At 55.8% G+C, this 16,333-nt stretch overlaps 1 protein-coding gene across 1 annotated transcript; it reads right to left on the bottom strand.

Annotated features, from left to right (window-relative positions):
* Window positions 1-13,627: 13,627 nt before the first annotated feature.
* On the bottom strand, window positions 13,628-15,837 carry KAZALD1 (Kazal type serine peptidase inhibitor domain 1). The gene is made up of 4 exons (XM_056120991.1): window positions 15,312-15,837; window positions 14,092-14,252; window positions 13,865-14,012; window positions 13,628-13,722 (listed from the first exon to the last, which is right to left on the bottom strand). Exons 1-4 carry the CDS (start codon window positions 15,811-15,813, stop codon window positions 13,628-13,630), a joined length of 906 nt encoding a protein of 301 aa, XP_055976966.1. The 5' UTR covers window positions 15,814-15,837.
* Between the last annotated feature and the right edge of the window lie 496 nt (window positions 15,838-16,333).

Raw genomic sequence — 16,333 nt, 5'->3', positions numbered from 1 at the left:
GTTGACATGGCAACTGAGACACGGGATTCGAAGAAGGGGGGCAAAGGCTTTTTCTTCTCACACTATATACTTCTGAATTCTTGGAGGCCATCTTTAAATTGTTTTTATTTATTTATTTTAAAGAAATAAAAGTCCTATCTGGTGTACTATTGCTCTGGCCCTTAGAAATAATATTTCTTTCTCTCTTTTTTTTTTATTGAATCACCATGAGATACACAGTAACAAAGCTGTTCATGATCGGGTTTCAGTCATACACTATTCTAACACCTATCCCTCCACCAGTGAACATTTCCCACCACCAATGTTCCCAGTTTTTCTCCCACCACCCACCCCCTAGCCTGTCTCTATGGCAAGCACTTTCTCTCTCTCTCTCTCTCTCTCTCTCTCTCTCTCTCTCTCTCTCTCTCTCCTTCTCTCCTTTTAAGATTTGCAGTACAGATACTGAGAGGTTATCACATTTGTACCTTTACCTATTTTTAGCACACAGTTCTTATCCAGGGTGATTACTTCCAACCATCATTATCATAGTGGTCCTTTTTCCATCCCAACTTCCTTTTTTCCCACCTCCTGAAGCAAGTTTCCAATTGTAGACCAATCCTCCTGGCCCTTGTTTCTATTATCCTTGGGTATTAGTCTCATACAATGTCTTTTTTTTTATATCCACAAGTGAGTGCAATCATTCTATGATTGCCCCTCTCCTTCTGACTCATTTTCACTCAGCATGATACTCTTCATGTCCATCCATTTGTAAGCGAATTTCATAACTCCATTTTTCCTAGATGCTGTGTAGTATTCCATTATGTAGACGAATCATAGTTTCTTTAATCAATCATCTGTTCTTAGGCACACAAGTTATTTCCAGATTCTGACTATTGTGAACCACTTTTAATTCGTAGAAGCATATACTATTACATTTTTGTTTGTTTGTTTGTTGAGGGACCACACTGGTGGTGCTCAGGGATTTCTCCAGGTCCTTTGCTCAGAAATCATTCCTGGTGGTGCTCGGGGGACCATATGGGGTGCCAGGGATCAAACCCAGGTTGCAGCATGCAAAGTAAGTGTTCTATCCACTGTACTATTGCTCTAGTATCCAAAGCACAATTTTTAAGTGAAGAACATAAAAAGACATTTTTAAAGATGAATTAGGAAGGAGCTGGGGTGTGACTCGGTGGTAGAGCACTTGACTTGTACTTGTAAGGCACTGAGGTCCTGCCTTGGCACTGCAAGGGAAGGAAGGAAGGAAGGAAGGAAGGAAGGAAGGAAGGAAGGAAGGAAGGAAGGAAGGAAGGAAGGAAGGAAGGAAGGAGAAAGGAAAGGAGGGAGGGAGAGAGGAAGGGAGGGAGGGAGGGAGGGAGGGAGGGAGGGAGGGAGGAAGGGAGGGAGGGAGGGAGGAAGGAAGGAAGGGAATAAATGAAGGAGGGAAGGAAAGAGAAAGGAAAGGAGGGAGGGAGAGAGGAAGGAAGGGAGGAAGATGTTAAGGAGAGGACGAGAGCAATAGGACAGCAGATAGCCCATATGATCCCCTGTGCTCCCCAGGAATGATCCCTGAGTGCAGAGGCAGGAGTAAGCCCTGAACACTGCCAGATGTGACCCAAAAACAAAGAGAGACAGACAGAAAGACAGACAGAGAGAGAGAGAGAGGCTGGAGAAATAGTACAGTGGGGAGGGTGCTTGCCTTGCACATGGCCGACCAGGTTCCTTCTCCGGCATCCTATATGGTCCCCTGAACACCCCACCAGGATCGATGCCCCTGAGCATTGTCAGTGAGATCCAAAACCAAACAAAAGAGAAAACAAAATAAAAGATAAAGACTAGGGAGTTCTCTGCACGTTTTCTCCTCCTTGTTTTATGTGGTGCAGGTGTTAGAACTCGGGGCCTCACTGACCCAACTCTGGGTCTGGTCCTGGAGTTTTCTCCTGCAAGAGGGAGTGGGTGTGAGCGGCTGGGATGGGAGGAGTTGGGAAGATTGCTCTAGGCTCCTGCTTTTCCCCATGCTCCAGGTGAAGAGAGTAGCGCGGAAAGAATTCCTCTCTGTCACAGAGCTGTTTAGGGACAGACAGGCAGACAGACAGACAGTAGCCAGGACTCACAGGGCTTCTCCCCCAAGATAGGGCCTGACAGCTGGGGTGTGGGGCACTCAGGGCCATCAGTTCCTTCCTCTCCTCACTAGGAGTTCCCTGAAGCAGGGAGATTCTGGTTCTTTCTCCCCTTTACACCCTCCCAGCCCCTCTTCCTTTGGGGCTAACTTTGGGCATTAGTGGACTCCTCCTCAGCTCGACTCGGCTGGCTTCTTTTTCTTGTGACCAAAATCTGTAGTCAGTCTTTTTCTGTTGGGGTGCCCTAGGTGCCCCCAAACACTGCTCATCAGCGAGATGATTGGGAGTGGAAGGAAGCACGGACAAGCAAAGATGTGGGGAGTGTGAAGGTGTGGTGAGCAGGTCTGTATGTGAGTGTGTAAGTGTAAGCACATGAGTGTGTGATGAGTGTAATGAGAGTATGTGTGTGAGTATCAAGTATATGGTGTATTTGTGCATGAATGTGAGAGTGTTTGTGAGGGTGTGTGCATGAGTTCGTATTTTGTGAGTATGTGTATGAGCATACAAGTGTGTGTATGAGTGTATGAGAGTGTGATTATATATATGTGTGTATGAGCATGTATGAGTATGTGTGTGATAGTGTGTGTATATGAGAGTGTGTAGAGTATATGTGAGTATGTATATGTGTGAATATGTGTATGAGTGTGTATGTATGAATGTGTAAAGTTTATGGAGTGTGTATGTGTATGAGTATGTTTCTGTATGAGTGTATGAAACTGTGTATGTGTGTGAGTGTATGTGTATGAGAGTGTGAGTGTGTATGTATGTGAGTGGGTATAAGTGTGTGAGTGTATTGAGAGTACGTGTATTAGTGTTTAGAAGGTCTTTGTGTGAGTGTGTTTATGAGAGTATGTAGAGTGTATGTGAGTGTATGCGTATGTGTGCTAATGTGTATGTGTGAGTGTATGAGAGTGTGTGAGTATGCATAGTGTGTAGTGTGGATGTGGATGTATGCATATGAGAGTGTGTGTGAGTATGAGAATGTGAGTGTGTATCTGAGTGTGTAGAGTACATTTGAGTGTGTACGTGTATGAGTGTGTGAGTGTGAGTATGAGAGTGTGCATGTGAGTGTGAGTATGAGAGTGTGTATGTGAGTGTGAGTATGAGAGTGTGTTAATGTGTATATGAGTGTGTAGAGTGTATGTGTGTGTAGTGTATGGGAGTGTGTGTGTGTGAGTATGAGAGTGTGTACATGACTGTGCAGAGTGTGTGAGTGTATAGTGTATGGGTATGTGTATGTGTGAGTGATGAGAGTGTGAGTGTGTATCTGAGTGTGTAGAGTACATTTGAGTGTGGAGTGTATGGGCATGTGTATGTGTGAGTGTATGAGCGTGAGAGTGTGAGTGGGTACATGAGTGTGTCGTGTATGGGCGTGTGTGTGAGCGAGAGTATGAGAGCGTGAGAGGGGAGCCGGCCTGCCCCGGTTCCTCGGCCGGGATTAGGTCACCGGGCAGCCCCACCCGCAGTGTTCCCGTTGGTCCCGTTCACCGCCACGCAGCCCCTCGCAGACGCGGGAGCAGAGTTCCTCTGCGCGGCCGCTCAGACCCGCCAGCCCGGCCTCTGCCTCCGGCGGCTCCTCAGCCACTGCGCTGACGGGCCCCTTGCTCAGACACCGCGGCTGACAGGTCTGACTAACAGCTTCTCAAAGAGATGGGGCGGGCGAGGCTCCGCCTCTCCTGCGTCCCGGGGACAGGCAGGGCTCCTCTCTCTGCACCCCCACCCCCTCCTGCCGGCGCCTCCACAGCTCCTCCTCGGCTGCCCCCGACTGGCAAGGACTGCGCCTGAGACAGGCTTGTCTCTTCAAGCTCTGAGTCCCCCACCCACCCCCGAGGTGCCAGGGGCTTCCTCTACTGCGCAGACACACCCTCCGGCCCCACCCAAGTCTGGAGTCCCCACTGGTCCAGAACCCCAAGGCACTGGGGTCACCGCCTTCTCCAGGGGCCCCACAACCCTGGGCCCGCTTTATTGAATGAGAGCTTCAACTCAGCAGTGCCAAACTGTCATCCCCCAGCACGGGGGTCCCCCCACAACCCCCAGCTCCCCCAGGACCCTCTCCCACATCACTGTGTGATGCAGTACCTGAAAGATATCCCTCTGCAGGCCAGTGTCCCCCCAAAGCCCACCCCCAGGTCAGCCATGGGAGAGCACTGCCTGGCTCCAAGCCCCACTGCCCCCCTTCCCCAGGAAGAGGAAGGGGGTGGGGGCAGGAGAATGGCGGGCTTTCTTCTCTGCTCCCTGCATCTCCCTCCTCTCCCGCTCCCCTCTCCAGCCTCCCCTCCCCCTTCCCTCCGCAGCCCTGGCTGCTACCATGCCCAGGCTTCCAGCATTGGGGGGAGGCAGGAGAGGTTAATTATTGCTCCCCGCCCCCACGCCCCCCCCACAAGATGTATCTGACTGTCAGGAGGGGTGACAGATGAAGACAAAGTACAGGTACAGCTCGGCTCTGGAACGGCCCTCCAAGTACCAGCCAGGGTGGGAGTGGAGGGGTGCACTGCTGGATTTAACCCCTCCGGCACCAGCCCCGGCCAGACCCAGTGGGCCGGAGGGCAGAGTCACACCTGAGCCCCAAGCCCGGGCTGGAGGAGGGAACCTGTTGGCTCCGGGGACCTGGGGTGGGATGGGGCACCAGGCCGCGTCAAGGTCACAGTGATCTTGTGTCCAGGGGACAGCAGGTGAGCAGAACACAATCACTGCAGAACACAGCAGGGGCTCATGGAGTGATCTGGGGGACTTCCTCCACTTTCTCCAGGACAACCCCCCTCCCCAGGGAACCCCCCATCCCTGTCCGGGGTGCCTCTGTGTGGGGATGCGCCCTGTGGTGGAGCATGCATGCCTGTGGTGGTGGAAGGACACAGACCTTGGGGCTGGAGCAATAGCACAGTTGGTAGGGTGTTTGCCTAGCACGCAGTCAACCCGGGTTCGATTCCCAGCATCCCATATGTTCCCCCTGAGCACCGCCAGGAGTAACTCCTGAGTGCAGAGCCAGGAGTAACCCCTGTGCACTGCTGGGTGTGACCCAAAAAGAAAAAAAAAAGACGCAGACCTCTGTCCCATGCAAGGGGAGGAGTTAGAGGGGAGAGGTTGCAGCAAGGGGGCACCAGTGGTCGCAAAGGGATTTGCACTGTCACATACAGTGGTGTCAGGAGTCTCGGCCAGGGAGCCCTGGTCTGCAGGGTCTCCCAGAGCATGGGGGTGCCCTTTTGCAAGCATAGGATGCCTAGAGAAGGAAGGGTATAGACAGGTATGTCATCCTGAGGGTCTCTTGAGTGCCAGAGAGAGGTTGTGTGTGATATTGATGCTGGTGTAAGGTTGAAGGTCACGTGAGGGGGTTCTGTACACGTGATGTGTATGCCTGTGTGTGCATGTATACATGTGTGTGCACATTGTGTGGGTAGTGTGGGGTATGCATTGTGTGGGGGTGTGCATTGCAGGCATACAAATTGTGGGGTGTGGAGGCTGTGTGGGTATGTATTGTGTGCACATTGTACAGGGCTATGCATTGAGGGTGTACACATTGTGGCATGTGTATTGGATGTGGGTGTGTATTGTGGGATGTGTGGGGTGTGCATTGCTGTGGGTGTGTGTTGTAGGTGTATGCATTGTGGGTGTGCGTGCATTGGGATGTATGCACTGTGTGTTGTGTGGGTGTGCATTGTGTGTGGGTGTGTGTTGTATGAATTGTGTGTAGGTATGCATTATGGGGTGTGGGGTATGTGTTACTGTGGATGTGTGTTGCAGGTGTTCACATTGTGGGGTCTGTGGGTATGCATTGTGGGTAGATGTTTTTGTGGGTATATGTTGTGCCTGGCTTTGAGTTGTGGGGTGTGCATGATGTGGGGGTGTGCATTGTTGGGTGTGGGAAGCAACATTATGTGAGATGCGCATTGTGGAGCGTGGGGGCATGCATTGTGTGGGGGTGTGCATTGTGGGGTGTGTGGGGTGTGCACTGTGTGGGGTGTGCATTGTGGGATGTGTGGGTGTGTGCATTGTGGGTGTGTGGGGTGTGCACTGTGTGGGGTGTGCATTGTGGGGTGTGTGGGTGTGTGCATTGTGGGGTGTGTGGGGTGTGCACTGTGTGGGGCGTGCATTGAATGTGGGCGTGCACTGCAGGCGCGTGCATCACGGGGGCTGTGCCTCTGATGTGTTCCCAGGTGCCCACCCGAGTCTGCCTACCTCTCCCTCTGGCTGGCATACCTCCCTTTCCTGACTCTTCTCTCTCCATAAGCAAACGAGGTGAAATAATTACTTTTCCATTTAAATGCCCCATGTTCAAGCCAGAATGAAAACAAAGTGATTTAATAAAATTGTCTTTAAAAGGGAAAAGAGGAAAATAAACGTCTGCTCTGCTCCTCTCCCTGGTGCTCAGGGAGGCCCCGAGCCCTTCAAAGTTAATTAAAACAGGAACTAAAATCACAGAATCGCTTACCAGCCCTTTTCCCTGTCTCCGCCTTAAAAGGTAACGCAGCGCCCAGCAGCCCTGCCTCGCTGGCCAGGCCTGGGGGCTCAGCCCTCGGCCAGCTTCTCCCTGCCTGGCTGGCGCCCCACCTTGAAGCAGCCACATGTGGCGGGAAGCTGCCCCCTCTCCTCCCCATCATTAGAGACTACGACTGACCATTTGAAGTTCCTTGATGGACCCTGCTCCCCTTCAAAGCTTCCGGCCTTCCCTCCTCCCGGGACACAGGCGGCCTCGGCCCCTGCTGCCCCCCACGGGTCTCCGGAGTCCCCAGCTGCTCTGAGCTTTATCTGTCTTCACTGACCCCGGGCCTGGTCGGCAGCCCGGGCCCCGCGCAGTTCCGGCAGCTTCCGCCTGGTCTGTATCTGTTCCCCATCACAGGCCCCACTGGAGCTTTGGCCCTTCAGCAGCCCAGATAAAAGAGATGGATGGAGGTGAGTTTGGGAGACGCCCCTCCTGCAAGCCCAAAGTGCTGGGATCTGACAGGGGCCCCCTGAGGAGGGCCGGGGTGAGGGTGTTGCTGGCCCCACTCTCTGGGAGCTCCACCCTTCCTGTCCCCGCCCTGAGCTAATCCCTCTCACTCTCCCATTCTCCTCCAGGTGGGTGCCAAAGCCCTCATCACCCACCCCACCTCCCCAACCCCCCTTCATCCAACAGCCAACATTTAAGCTCTCTGCACTAGGTACCCCACAGCAGCTCCTTGAGGCACAGCTGCCTAGACAGAGGGATGGAAAAACCATTCACTTGTTGAATACGCTGCAGATGTTACTTAAGCGACCTCAGATCCCCCCACCGTTCAGTTTTGTCCCATTTGCCAAGAATGAAACAGAAGAAGGAAGCTACAAGGCTCAACCAAGGCTGCACCCAAGAGGCAGTAGGACAGATGCAAACCTGTATGGCCAACACTCACCTCCTCCCAGCTGGCTGAGATCTCAGAGCCCCAGTACTGGCCACCAAAGACCATTCTGGCCCTTCAGAGACCTCTGCCACCACTGTACCCACATTCTAACCACTTGTGCTACCAGTTCACACTGGTAGGGGTGGAAGAGGGGAAGCTGGAGGTTGAAGGGTGAAGTTGGGTGCCAGGAAGGAGCTGTGAGGCTCAGCCAGTGAACTGAGGTGGGGTAGGGGAGGCAGGACGCAATATCACTGGTGTCCTCACTCCCCTCTCCATCTCCACCCCTGCCCATCGAGAACCTGGCTTTCCCCCCAGGCAACTCTGTGCCCCAGCCAAGCCCCTTGAGTTCCTCGTTCCTTCCAAGATGGAGTCCACTGAAAGGTCAGGATGAGGTTTGATGGCGGGCTAACACGGCTCCAACACGGACTTGTATATGGGCAATGGCAATAATAAGTCCTAGCTAGGGGGGCAGGGAGACGGTTCAAAAGGCTGAAGTGAGGGGCTGGAGCAATAGCACAGAGGGTAGGGCGTTTGCCTTGCACACAGCCGGCCCAGGTTCGATTCCCAACATCCCATATTGTCCCCCGAGCACCGCCAGGAGTAATTCCTGAGTGCATGAGCCAGGAATAATCCTGTGCGCCGCTGGGTGTGACCCAAAAAAAGGCTGAGTGCAAGAGCCCCAAGTGTGTTGCCCAACAGCATACACGGCCCCCATAACCCCCAGAATCATTGGAAGTGGCCCCTGAGCACTGGGCCAGGAGTGGCCCCTAAGCACCACTAGGAACAGTCCCAAGAACAAAAACCAAACAAAAAGTCCAGCAAGGAGGTGGGAAACATAGGAAATCCAGCCTGGGGTGGAAGTGAGGAAAAGAACTCAACAGTTTGAGCACGTATGCTTTGCATGCAGGAGGCCTGAGCACTGAGTCAAGAGTAGCACCGCCTGTTCCCCCCACCATGGGACCCAAACACAAAAGGAAAAATAAGAACCAAGTCACAGAGAAAACTGAGGAAATAGCTGAAAGGCATTGACCTGTTTCTAACCTCTTTTCCTGAAGACTTTATTTATTTGTTTTGCTTTTTGGGTCACACCTGGAGATGCACAGGGGTTACTCCTGGCTCTGCACTCAGTAGTTACTCCTGGCGGTGCTCAGGGGACCATATGGGATGCTGGGAATCGAACCCGGATTGGCCGCGTGCAAGGCAAACGCCCTACCCACTGTGCTATCTCTCCAGCCCCATCCCTGAAGACTTTAAACAGAAGCCCAGTGACAGGGCTAGAGTTTTTGAGCCCATAGCCAGGGAATCTCCAAGCCTACCAGAGGAAATTCTCTCCCTCTCATTCCTACACACAGACATGCCCACATCACCCAGTAAACACACACACACACACACACACACACACACACACACACACACACACGCAAAACTTCTGGAAGGATGAATATATTCACAGGCAATTCATAGAACAGTGTAAGCCAGGAGGTGAGAGGCATGTTTATCTCTGGTGTGTGCCCCAGCCCCACCTACAACATTGATACATTATAAATATGTATTGTGGGACCAGGGTGATAGTATAGCATGTTGGGTGTTTGCCTTGCAGGCTGCCAACCCGGGTTCAACGCTGGGCATCACATATGATTCACCTAGCCCATCTGAGAGCAGAGCCAGGAGTAAGCCCCTGAACATCACAAGGTGTGGTCCAAAGCAACAACACAAACAACAACAATTTTGTTGGAGAGCCAAAGTGATAGTACAGATGGTAAGGCTCTCGTGTGGCCAATTCAGGGTCAATGTCTGCATCCCATATGGTCCCCTGAGCACTAGCAAGAGTAATTCCTAAGAGAAGAGCCAGGGGCAACCACTGAGCACTGCCAGGTGTGGCCCAAAAACAAAAACAAAATTTTGTTGGGTGAGGGAGGTATTTCAATAGGTTAGACAAGCATAATACATGCCTGATGCCCTGAGTTTGATCCCTGCTATCATATGACTGCCCCAGAACTCTACCCAGGAGAGCCCTGGTGGATATCCTCTGTACTATCTCTATCTCTCCAGCACCCTGGCAAAACATATTTTAGAAAGGGAAATTTAGGAACAGTGCAATGGTACCCCAGTTGGGGGCATGCCTTGCACACTATCAACCCAGGTTTGAACCCTAGGATCACATACAGTTCCTCCAGCCTGCCAGGAGAGATCCCTGGGCACAGAGCACAGGAATAAGCCCTGAGCACTGCTAGATATGGTCCCAAAGCCAAAATAAATAAATAAATTTTTAAAAATAGGGATTGGGGGGCTGGAGCAATAGCACAGCAGGTAGAGCATTTGCCTTGCACGCAGCCAACCCGTGTTCGATTCCCAGCATCCCGTATGGTCCCCTGAGCACCACCAGAAGTAATTCCTGAGTGCAGAGCCAGGAGTAACCCCTGTACATAGCCAGGTGTGACCCAAAAAGGAAAAAGAAATAGGGGCTGGAGCGGTAGTACAACAGGTAGGGCATTTGCCTTGCATCTTGCCAACCCAGGTTAGATTCCTGTCACCCTATATGGACCCCTGAACCCTGCCAGGAGTAACTTCTGAGTGAAGAGCGAAGAGTAAGCCTCAACATTGCCAGGTGTGGTCCAATCCCCCCTCCATTTTTTTTAATAAAAAGGGAAGTTTGTTGAAACAATGACACATAATGCAATATATATGGACGTCACACAGAGGTGTCACATATAAGCCACATTTACACGAGCTCGATCATACACATAAGTGACTCAGAAAACCTTTTTTTTTTCTCCCGGTAACTAATTTTATTCCAATTTAACAGTTTATGTAACTGTCCTAGGGCGCTTGGCCCAGGCCTAACAGACACAACCCGAACTATCCACCAGGTGGCACTCTACCGCCACTCCCTGCACTCCTCAGTGTCACCAAAGGGGTCGTCTCTCTCGGCCCCCGGCGCGAAACTTGGCGGAGCCCGGAGAACCTTGAGCGATCAGCCCCCAACTCTCCTTCCCCGCCCCAGCGGTTAAAGTGTCCTGGCTCCCCAAAGTCTGCAATGGATCTCGACTCTCCCAGGAATTAGGACCATCCTCTCTGGCTCCAGGTCTCCCATCGAGGGGGCTGGCGGCCCCCCTTGGGGTTCCAAGTAGGCTCAGCGCTCACAGCAGTCCCATATACAATAAAAAAAAAAAACAGGGGCTGGAGGGGCTGGAGCAATAGCACAGCGGGTAGGGCGCGTTTGCCTTGCACGCGGCCGGCCCGGGTTCGATTCCCAGCATCCCATATGGTCCCCCAAGCACCGCCAGGAGTGATTCCTGAATGCAGAGCCAGGAGTAACCCCTGAGCATCGGCTGGGTTTGACCCAAAAAGCAAACAAACAAACAAACAAAAACAGGGGCTGGAGCGATAGTCCAGCGGTGGGAGCGTTTGCCTTGCATGCAGTCAACCCAGCTTAGATCGCCGGCACGCATATGGACCCTTGGAGCACCAACCACCAGGAGTAAAGCCGCTCCCCAGAGACGGTCGCCGGGGGGGGTGGGGGGGGGGGGCCCTGGCTCTTCCGCACACACGCGGCTCCTGCGCATCCAGCCACACACGACTGTGGTTCCCTTTACGCTGTGCGCCGCACACCTGCCCCGCGTAAGGACCAGACAGACGCACCGTCGTGGCGAGCCACTCGGTGCAAGACTGAGCCGGCGGGTGCTGGGGTTCCGTCCACCCCGGGTGGGGCCGGTCCGGGTTAACCCTTCCTACCCGGGTCGGAAGGAAGAGCGCGCGCTGGCTAGCCTTCAGGAAACCGTTTACAATCCCGGGGTGGAAGGATAGGAGAGGGAACCGGACCTGCCCCGCTGGTGGTGGGGGCCACCCCCGATCAGTTCCCCGGAAAAGCCTCGTGGCGTCGGGTGCGGGTTCGAGCGGCTGAGAAGCGCCAGGCAGGCTTGGGGAGGCTTGGGGGGAGGCGCGGCCGCGGGTTCCGGCAGCCGCGCAGACCCCCCTCCTCCTCCCCTCTCCTCCCGCGGGAGCGGCGGGAAATTATTTATTAAAACGCCGCCCGCGCTCTCATTTATTTGCGGTGAATAATCCTCGGCATCTCAGCGCGTTTATTAAACCTTTCCCGTCCCCGCATTACTTTAATAATAAATCGCGTGTCACTTTCCAGCGATGTTATTAAAGCCATCGGCGGGAGCGGAGGGGAGGGGGAGGGCGCGGCACCCGCTCCCCCTCTGCAGGCTGCGGGGCCTGAAGCGGCGGGGTGGGGGGGGCTGCGGAGAAAGGGGAAACTGAGGCTCGGCGGAGGCGGCACCCGGACATCCTACACAGCTGGCCTGCACCGTCCAAGAGTCACGACGGGACCCGGGGGCGTAGAATGTTCTGGAACCCGGTGAAGCCTCTGAACCGCAGGTGGGTGCCGGTAGGTAGGGGGCGCCCCCAGCTGAGTGGCCACCGGGAACAACCCCCTGAAAAATGCCAAGTGCAAAGGGAGAAGGGGGGTCAGACCTACCTCGCCCTTTTCAGGCCAGAGCAGGACCCTTTACCCTACATTGCCACAACACCTGCACACCTCTATTTCTGCTTCTGGAAATTCGCCCCAAGAGTCCACCCTGCAAGAGGGCAAAGGGGTGGTACAGTGGGGAAGGTGCCTGCCTCGCCTGCAGTCAACCTGGGTTCGATCCCCAACACCACTTACGGTCACTGAAATGCCACCAAAAGTGATCCCTGAGCACAGAGCCAGGAGTAAGTCCTGAGTACAGCCAAGTGTGGCCCAACAAACAAATCCCAGACTTGAGAAGTGGGGTGCAGCTGGGAATGTGGGACTGTAGTCAGAACCCCTGGGGAAGACTATCCTCAACCTTATCCCCGGGTGCAGGGTGGGGGGGCAGTTCCTGGCCATGCCCCTTCTAACAGAGTGGCTGGCGCAGCTGATGCAGGGGACAGGCTCAGACACTCAGCCAACAGTCCATGTCTGCCAGGCGGTGCCAACTTCCATCCCACCCACACACTTGGACGCTGGGTCTGGGCGCTTCAGCTTTCAACAACTTTCTCCTTCAGTCACGAGGCACTGTACCTTACTCTGATCGGAGGCTGGGGGGGGAGGGGGGGGCAGAACAGTGCAGCTTTGTGTGGGACATCCAGCCCTCCCAGAGGAGGAAGCTGACTCTCTATCCAAGACTTGGGTTCCAGAGGAGAAAAATTGGGTGGATTACTAGGGGGAATCCTAGGGTGAGTGTGCAAGGAAACAACTAACCCTCCTCCATCCAGCGCATGCTTATATTAGGGCTCCTCCTGGACAAGTCCCCCACTCTTCCTGGGGAGAGGACCGGAGTGAGGTGAACAGAGGATGGCGGATGTATTTCCAGACAGGTAGGAGTAGTCTGGGAGCTTCCCAGTCTGTCCACCTGGTGGGCGTGTGCTAAGAGCAGGACCAGTGACTCCTGGAAGCAGAGAGGCTGGAACAGTCTTCCCACGCTTGCCTGCCCGTATGAACCGTGTGCTATGAACGGTGAGCATCCTTCCATCTGTTTATCCAGAGATCTTTATTGGGTGCTGCTGTGCCTAGTTCCAGGTGAGGCACTGTCCCAGACACTCCCAGCGTCAGAGAGGGGAGCTGCTCCAGGTGCTCCCCCCAGGGCAGGGGAAATGATCCAAGGTGATCCCACCACACCCATCTGGCCACACTGCTCGGCTCTCCTGGGGAGATAAGAAAAATGGGGACTCAGAGGAGAGGGGAAATTTCTAGAAGGTGAGTTTTAAAGACAGGTACACTGAAGGTGGGCAAAATTGGGGGGGGTTCTCCGAGCTATGGGAAGGGCAGTTAGCAGAGCTGGCTGAGTGAGGACAGAACTCAGGGCAACCCGAGGGAGGGCTACAGAGAAATGGGGACTCTACTCTGCAGTTGATCCCCCAGCTCCCCACCAGCTAGGCACCTGCAGCAGCTGTGACCTTCAAGTCACTGGTCTGCTAGTTTTTGGGCACTGCTGGCCAAAGCATCCCATGAAGGGCCACTTAACACCCCACCACTGACTCTGCCTTTCTCTCCTCATCCTCAGCTTCTGTCTCCCAACCACCACCTCCAAGAGCTCCCTTACTTAGGGCATTAAGGTGACATGGGAAGGGTCCCTGCTTCCCCATTCCAGGCTTTTCCAAGAGCAAGGGTGGACACTGGGGCCACTCACCCAGCCTATGGGCCAGGGCACTGACCTAGTAGTAATCTTCGCCCTCTTCACTCTCAGCCGCCTCCCCAGGAAGCAGGTGTGGGCGGAGGAACCGGGAGAGGCTCGTGGAGTTCAGCTGGTCTGCAAATACGCGTGGGCAAAGGAGAGAAGGAAGGATCGGGACTGGCAGTGCCCGCCTGCCCCAGACTGGGGGGAGAGGCACATCCACTCCAAGGTCAACACCCACCCCCCCAGCCCGACCTTCCTAGGGGGCGCCCCTTACCTGGGGTGAGCACTGTCAGGCTGGCGGGAGCCTCAACCTGGCCCAGGGTATTGCGGGCCAGGCAGCGGTAGGTACCCTCATCACTGGGACGCACAGCCTGGATCTGCAGCCATCCTGTCACCTCAAACCTCTGGGGTCCCCCCCTAAACTGGAACCAGAAGAGGAGTCAACAGAGTCTCTCTTGAGGGAGGAGGCTGGGCTTCCCATGCTCTGCTTCCCGCCCCTACCTGCACGGAGACATGGGGGTCATCCCCAGGCAGCTGGTTGTCCAGACCATCTTTCCTCCACTCGATGGAGGCCATGGGGTAGGCAAACACCTCACAGCCGAATATCACATCTTGCCCGGTCACATTCCAAATGTCATATGGGGGTGACACGATCTGAGGTTCTGGTGGGTGGCGGGGGGTGGGGGGCAGAAGGCAAGAAGAATCCTGAGAACAGGGCACACACCCTTGCCTCGTATTAGAACCGCGCGGAAGGTGTCTTGGATAGTGGGGTAAATACACTGTCCTAAACACAACCTGAAGCGCGGTGGTCCACAGATGAAGGGAGACCTGCAAATGGGCTGTGCAAATACCCTCTCCGAGCTCACACTGTCCCTAACTGCCCCCCCCTGTCCTCACTCGGCACCCCAGCCCGCTCCACACCTGCACATCCTGCCTGGCGGGTAACCCACACCTCCTTCCTCCCACCTCGCCTTTACAAGCCAGTTCCCAAAGGCCCCCAGAGCCAGCCGCCCTTCCCCCTCCCCACCCTCTGGAGCCTTCCACGTGGCAAAGACCGAACCTGAAACCCGACCTGGGCAGCAGGCAGAAAGCCCAGGGAAGTTGGGGCGGGGAGAAAGTGTGGGGAACCCCGCCGAGTGTTTGTTTTCCTCGCCGTGCAGCCAAATCGGACATCCCACCGGGGCTCAGGAAGTGAAAGTTCCTAGTGGCGGAAGAGACTAGAAGACTGAGCAGCCCGCAGCTCCCTGGGGTGGGGGACCTGGAAGCCCCTCCTTGGCTAATGCCCCCACCCCACCGTCTCGCGCAGAAGAGGACAGGGGCCAGCAGTGGGAGACGCGGGGGAGACTGCAGCTTGCAGGGCGAGATTGTCTTTAACTGGTGCCCGATTTCCCTGCCTGGGCTCCAGCGGCTCAGGGCAAGTGTGGGAGTCTCTTCCCCCTCTAAGCCTTGAGGCCGAGCACTGGCGCCGCGCCCACCCCTCAAAGGCGCGCTCTCTGCCAGCCGGGTGGAGCTTCCACGTGCCTTGGCGGTCGCCGCTTGCCGACAAAGCTGGGGACTCGCACCTTCAAGGCGGCTCCACTACCCTCTCCGTCTGTCCTCCTCTAATTTTTTTAGCTTCGCTGGCCAGACGTCGATACCGTCGCGGGGAGCACTGCCTCCTCCAAGAACCCCAAAGCGCAAGCGGAAAGGTGTCCCCAAACCCGCCCCGGGGCGGTGCATACCCGATTCACAGGGCCCGGGGTGCGCCACCGTGAGGTTGGCGTCGGGCCGCCCGCGGGCCGCCTCCTGCAGGCGGCAGATCTGCGGGTAGGTGCGGCCGTCGGAGCCGCAGAGCGGGCGCTGCGAGCGGCAGGCGCACAGCGGCTCGGGCACCTCTCCGCGGCTCAGGTCGCCGCCCGCGTCCAGCCGGCACTCCAGCTGCTCGCCGCAGTGCCCGTAGAAGTGGGTGGTGGGGTCCAGGTCGCAGAGCTGGCCCTCGAGGTTGGCGCATTCCCAGCAGCAGCCGCACGCGTCGCGCACCCGGCCGGCCAGGCAGCCCCGGGGCGCGGCGCACTCCTCGGGCCGGCAGGACGCGCAGCCCTCGCCCTCCGCCAGCAGCCGCAGCCAGCCGCGCCGCAGGTACTCTGGGCCGGGGGACGGCCGCGCGCTGGTCGGGGAGGCCAGCAGCAGCAGCAGCAGCAGTAGCAGGGGCAGCGCCGAGGCAGGCGCGGGCGGCGGCGGCATGGTTAGCTGGAAGCCCTGCGAGCACTCGGGGCATCAGCGAGCTGGTGGCACTCTGCCGGGGAGGGAAGCCAGGTCAGAGGGTCAGAAGCGACCTCGCGGCTCCTGGGCACCAGAGCCGGACCTTAGTGCTGCTCCCTCCCCTGCTGTCCTGGCCTCAGGAAGACCCTCGCCACGGAAGGCCCTCGAGGGGGCATCCCGTTATGCCGGGTGGCAATTGGTCGGAGATGTTCCTGAGGGGTCGGGTAGGGAGAGGGGAGAGGAGAGGGTGATAAAGCTCGGTCATGCGCAGAACATACGTTGAGCACCTCCCCCCAGAACCACCACCGCCACACACCCTCTCAATCTGACGCTCCCTGCCCTCGAGGTGCCTGGGAATAGGTGCAGAAGCAGACTTGAGGCTGTTCCCAGGGCGCAGGGAGGTAGGGGTGACGCCTCAGACCCAGGGTGCTCACCTAGTGTCCAGCACTAAGCCTTGCCAACGAGTCTGGATGTCCGAGCAGCAGAAGCGGGGAGTGGAAGG

Source organism: Sorex fumeus, unplaced genomic scaffold (genome assembly GCF_029834395.1).
Source record: "Sorex fumeus unplaced genomic scaffold, SorFum_2.1 ptg000043l, whole genome shotgun sequence".
NCBI lineage: Eukaryota > Metazoa > Chordata > Mammalia > Eulipotyphla > Soricidae > Sorex > Sorex fumeus.
Note: the sequence above shows the minus strand (reverse complement) of the source record. Positions and strands in the feature narration are given on the sequence as shown.

Excerpts from the sequence above, each read along its gene's own strand:
- KAZALD1 (XM_056120991.1), bottom strand. The coding sequence starts at position 15,813 with ATGCCGCCGCCGCCCGCGCCTGCCTCGGCGCTGCCCCTGCTACTGCTG. Across the intron at positions 14,253-15,311 it reads CCCCGGGCCCTGTGAATCGG|AACCTCAGATCGTGTCACCC; the intron begins GTATGCACCGCC and ends GCCACCCACCAG. Across the intron at positions 13,723-13,864 it reads CCTGACAGTGCTCACCCCAG|ACCAGCTGAACTCCACGAGC; the intron begins GTAAGGGGCGCC and ends GCGTATTTGCAG.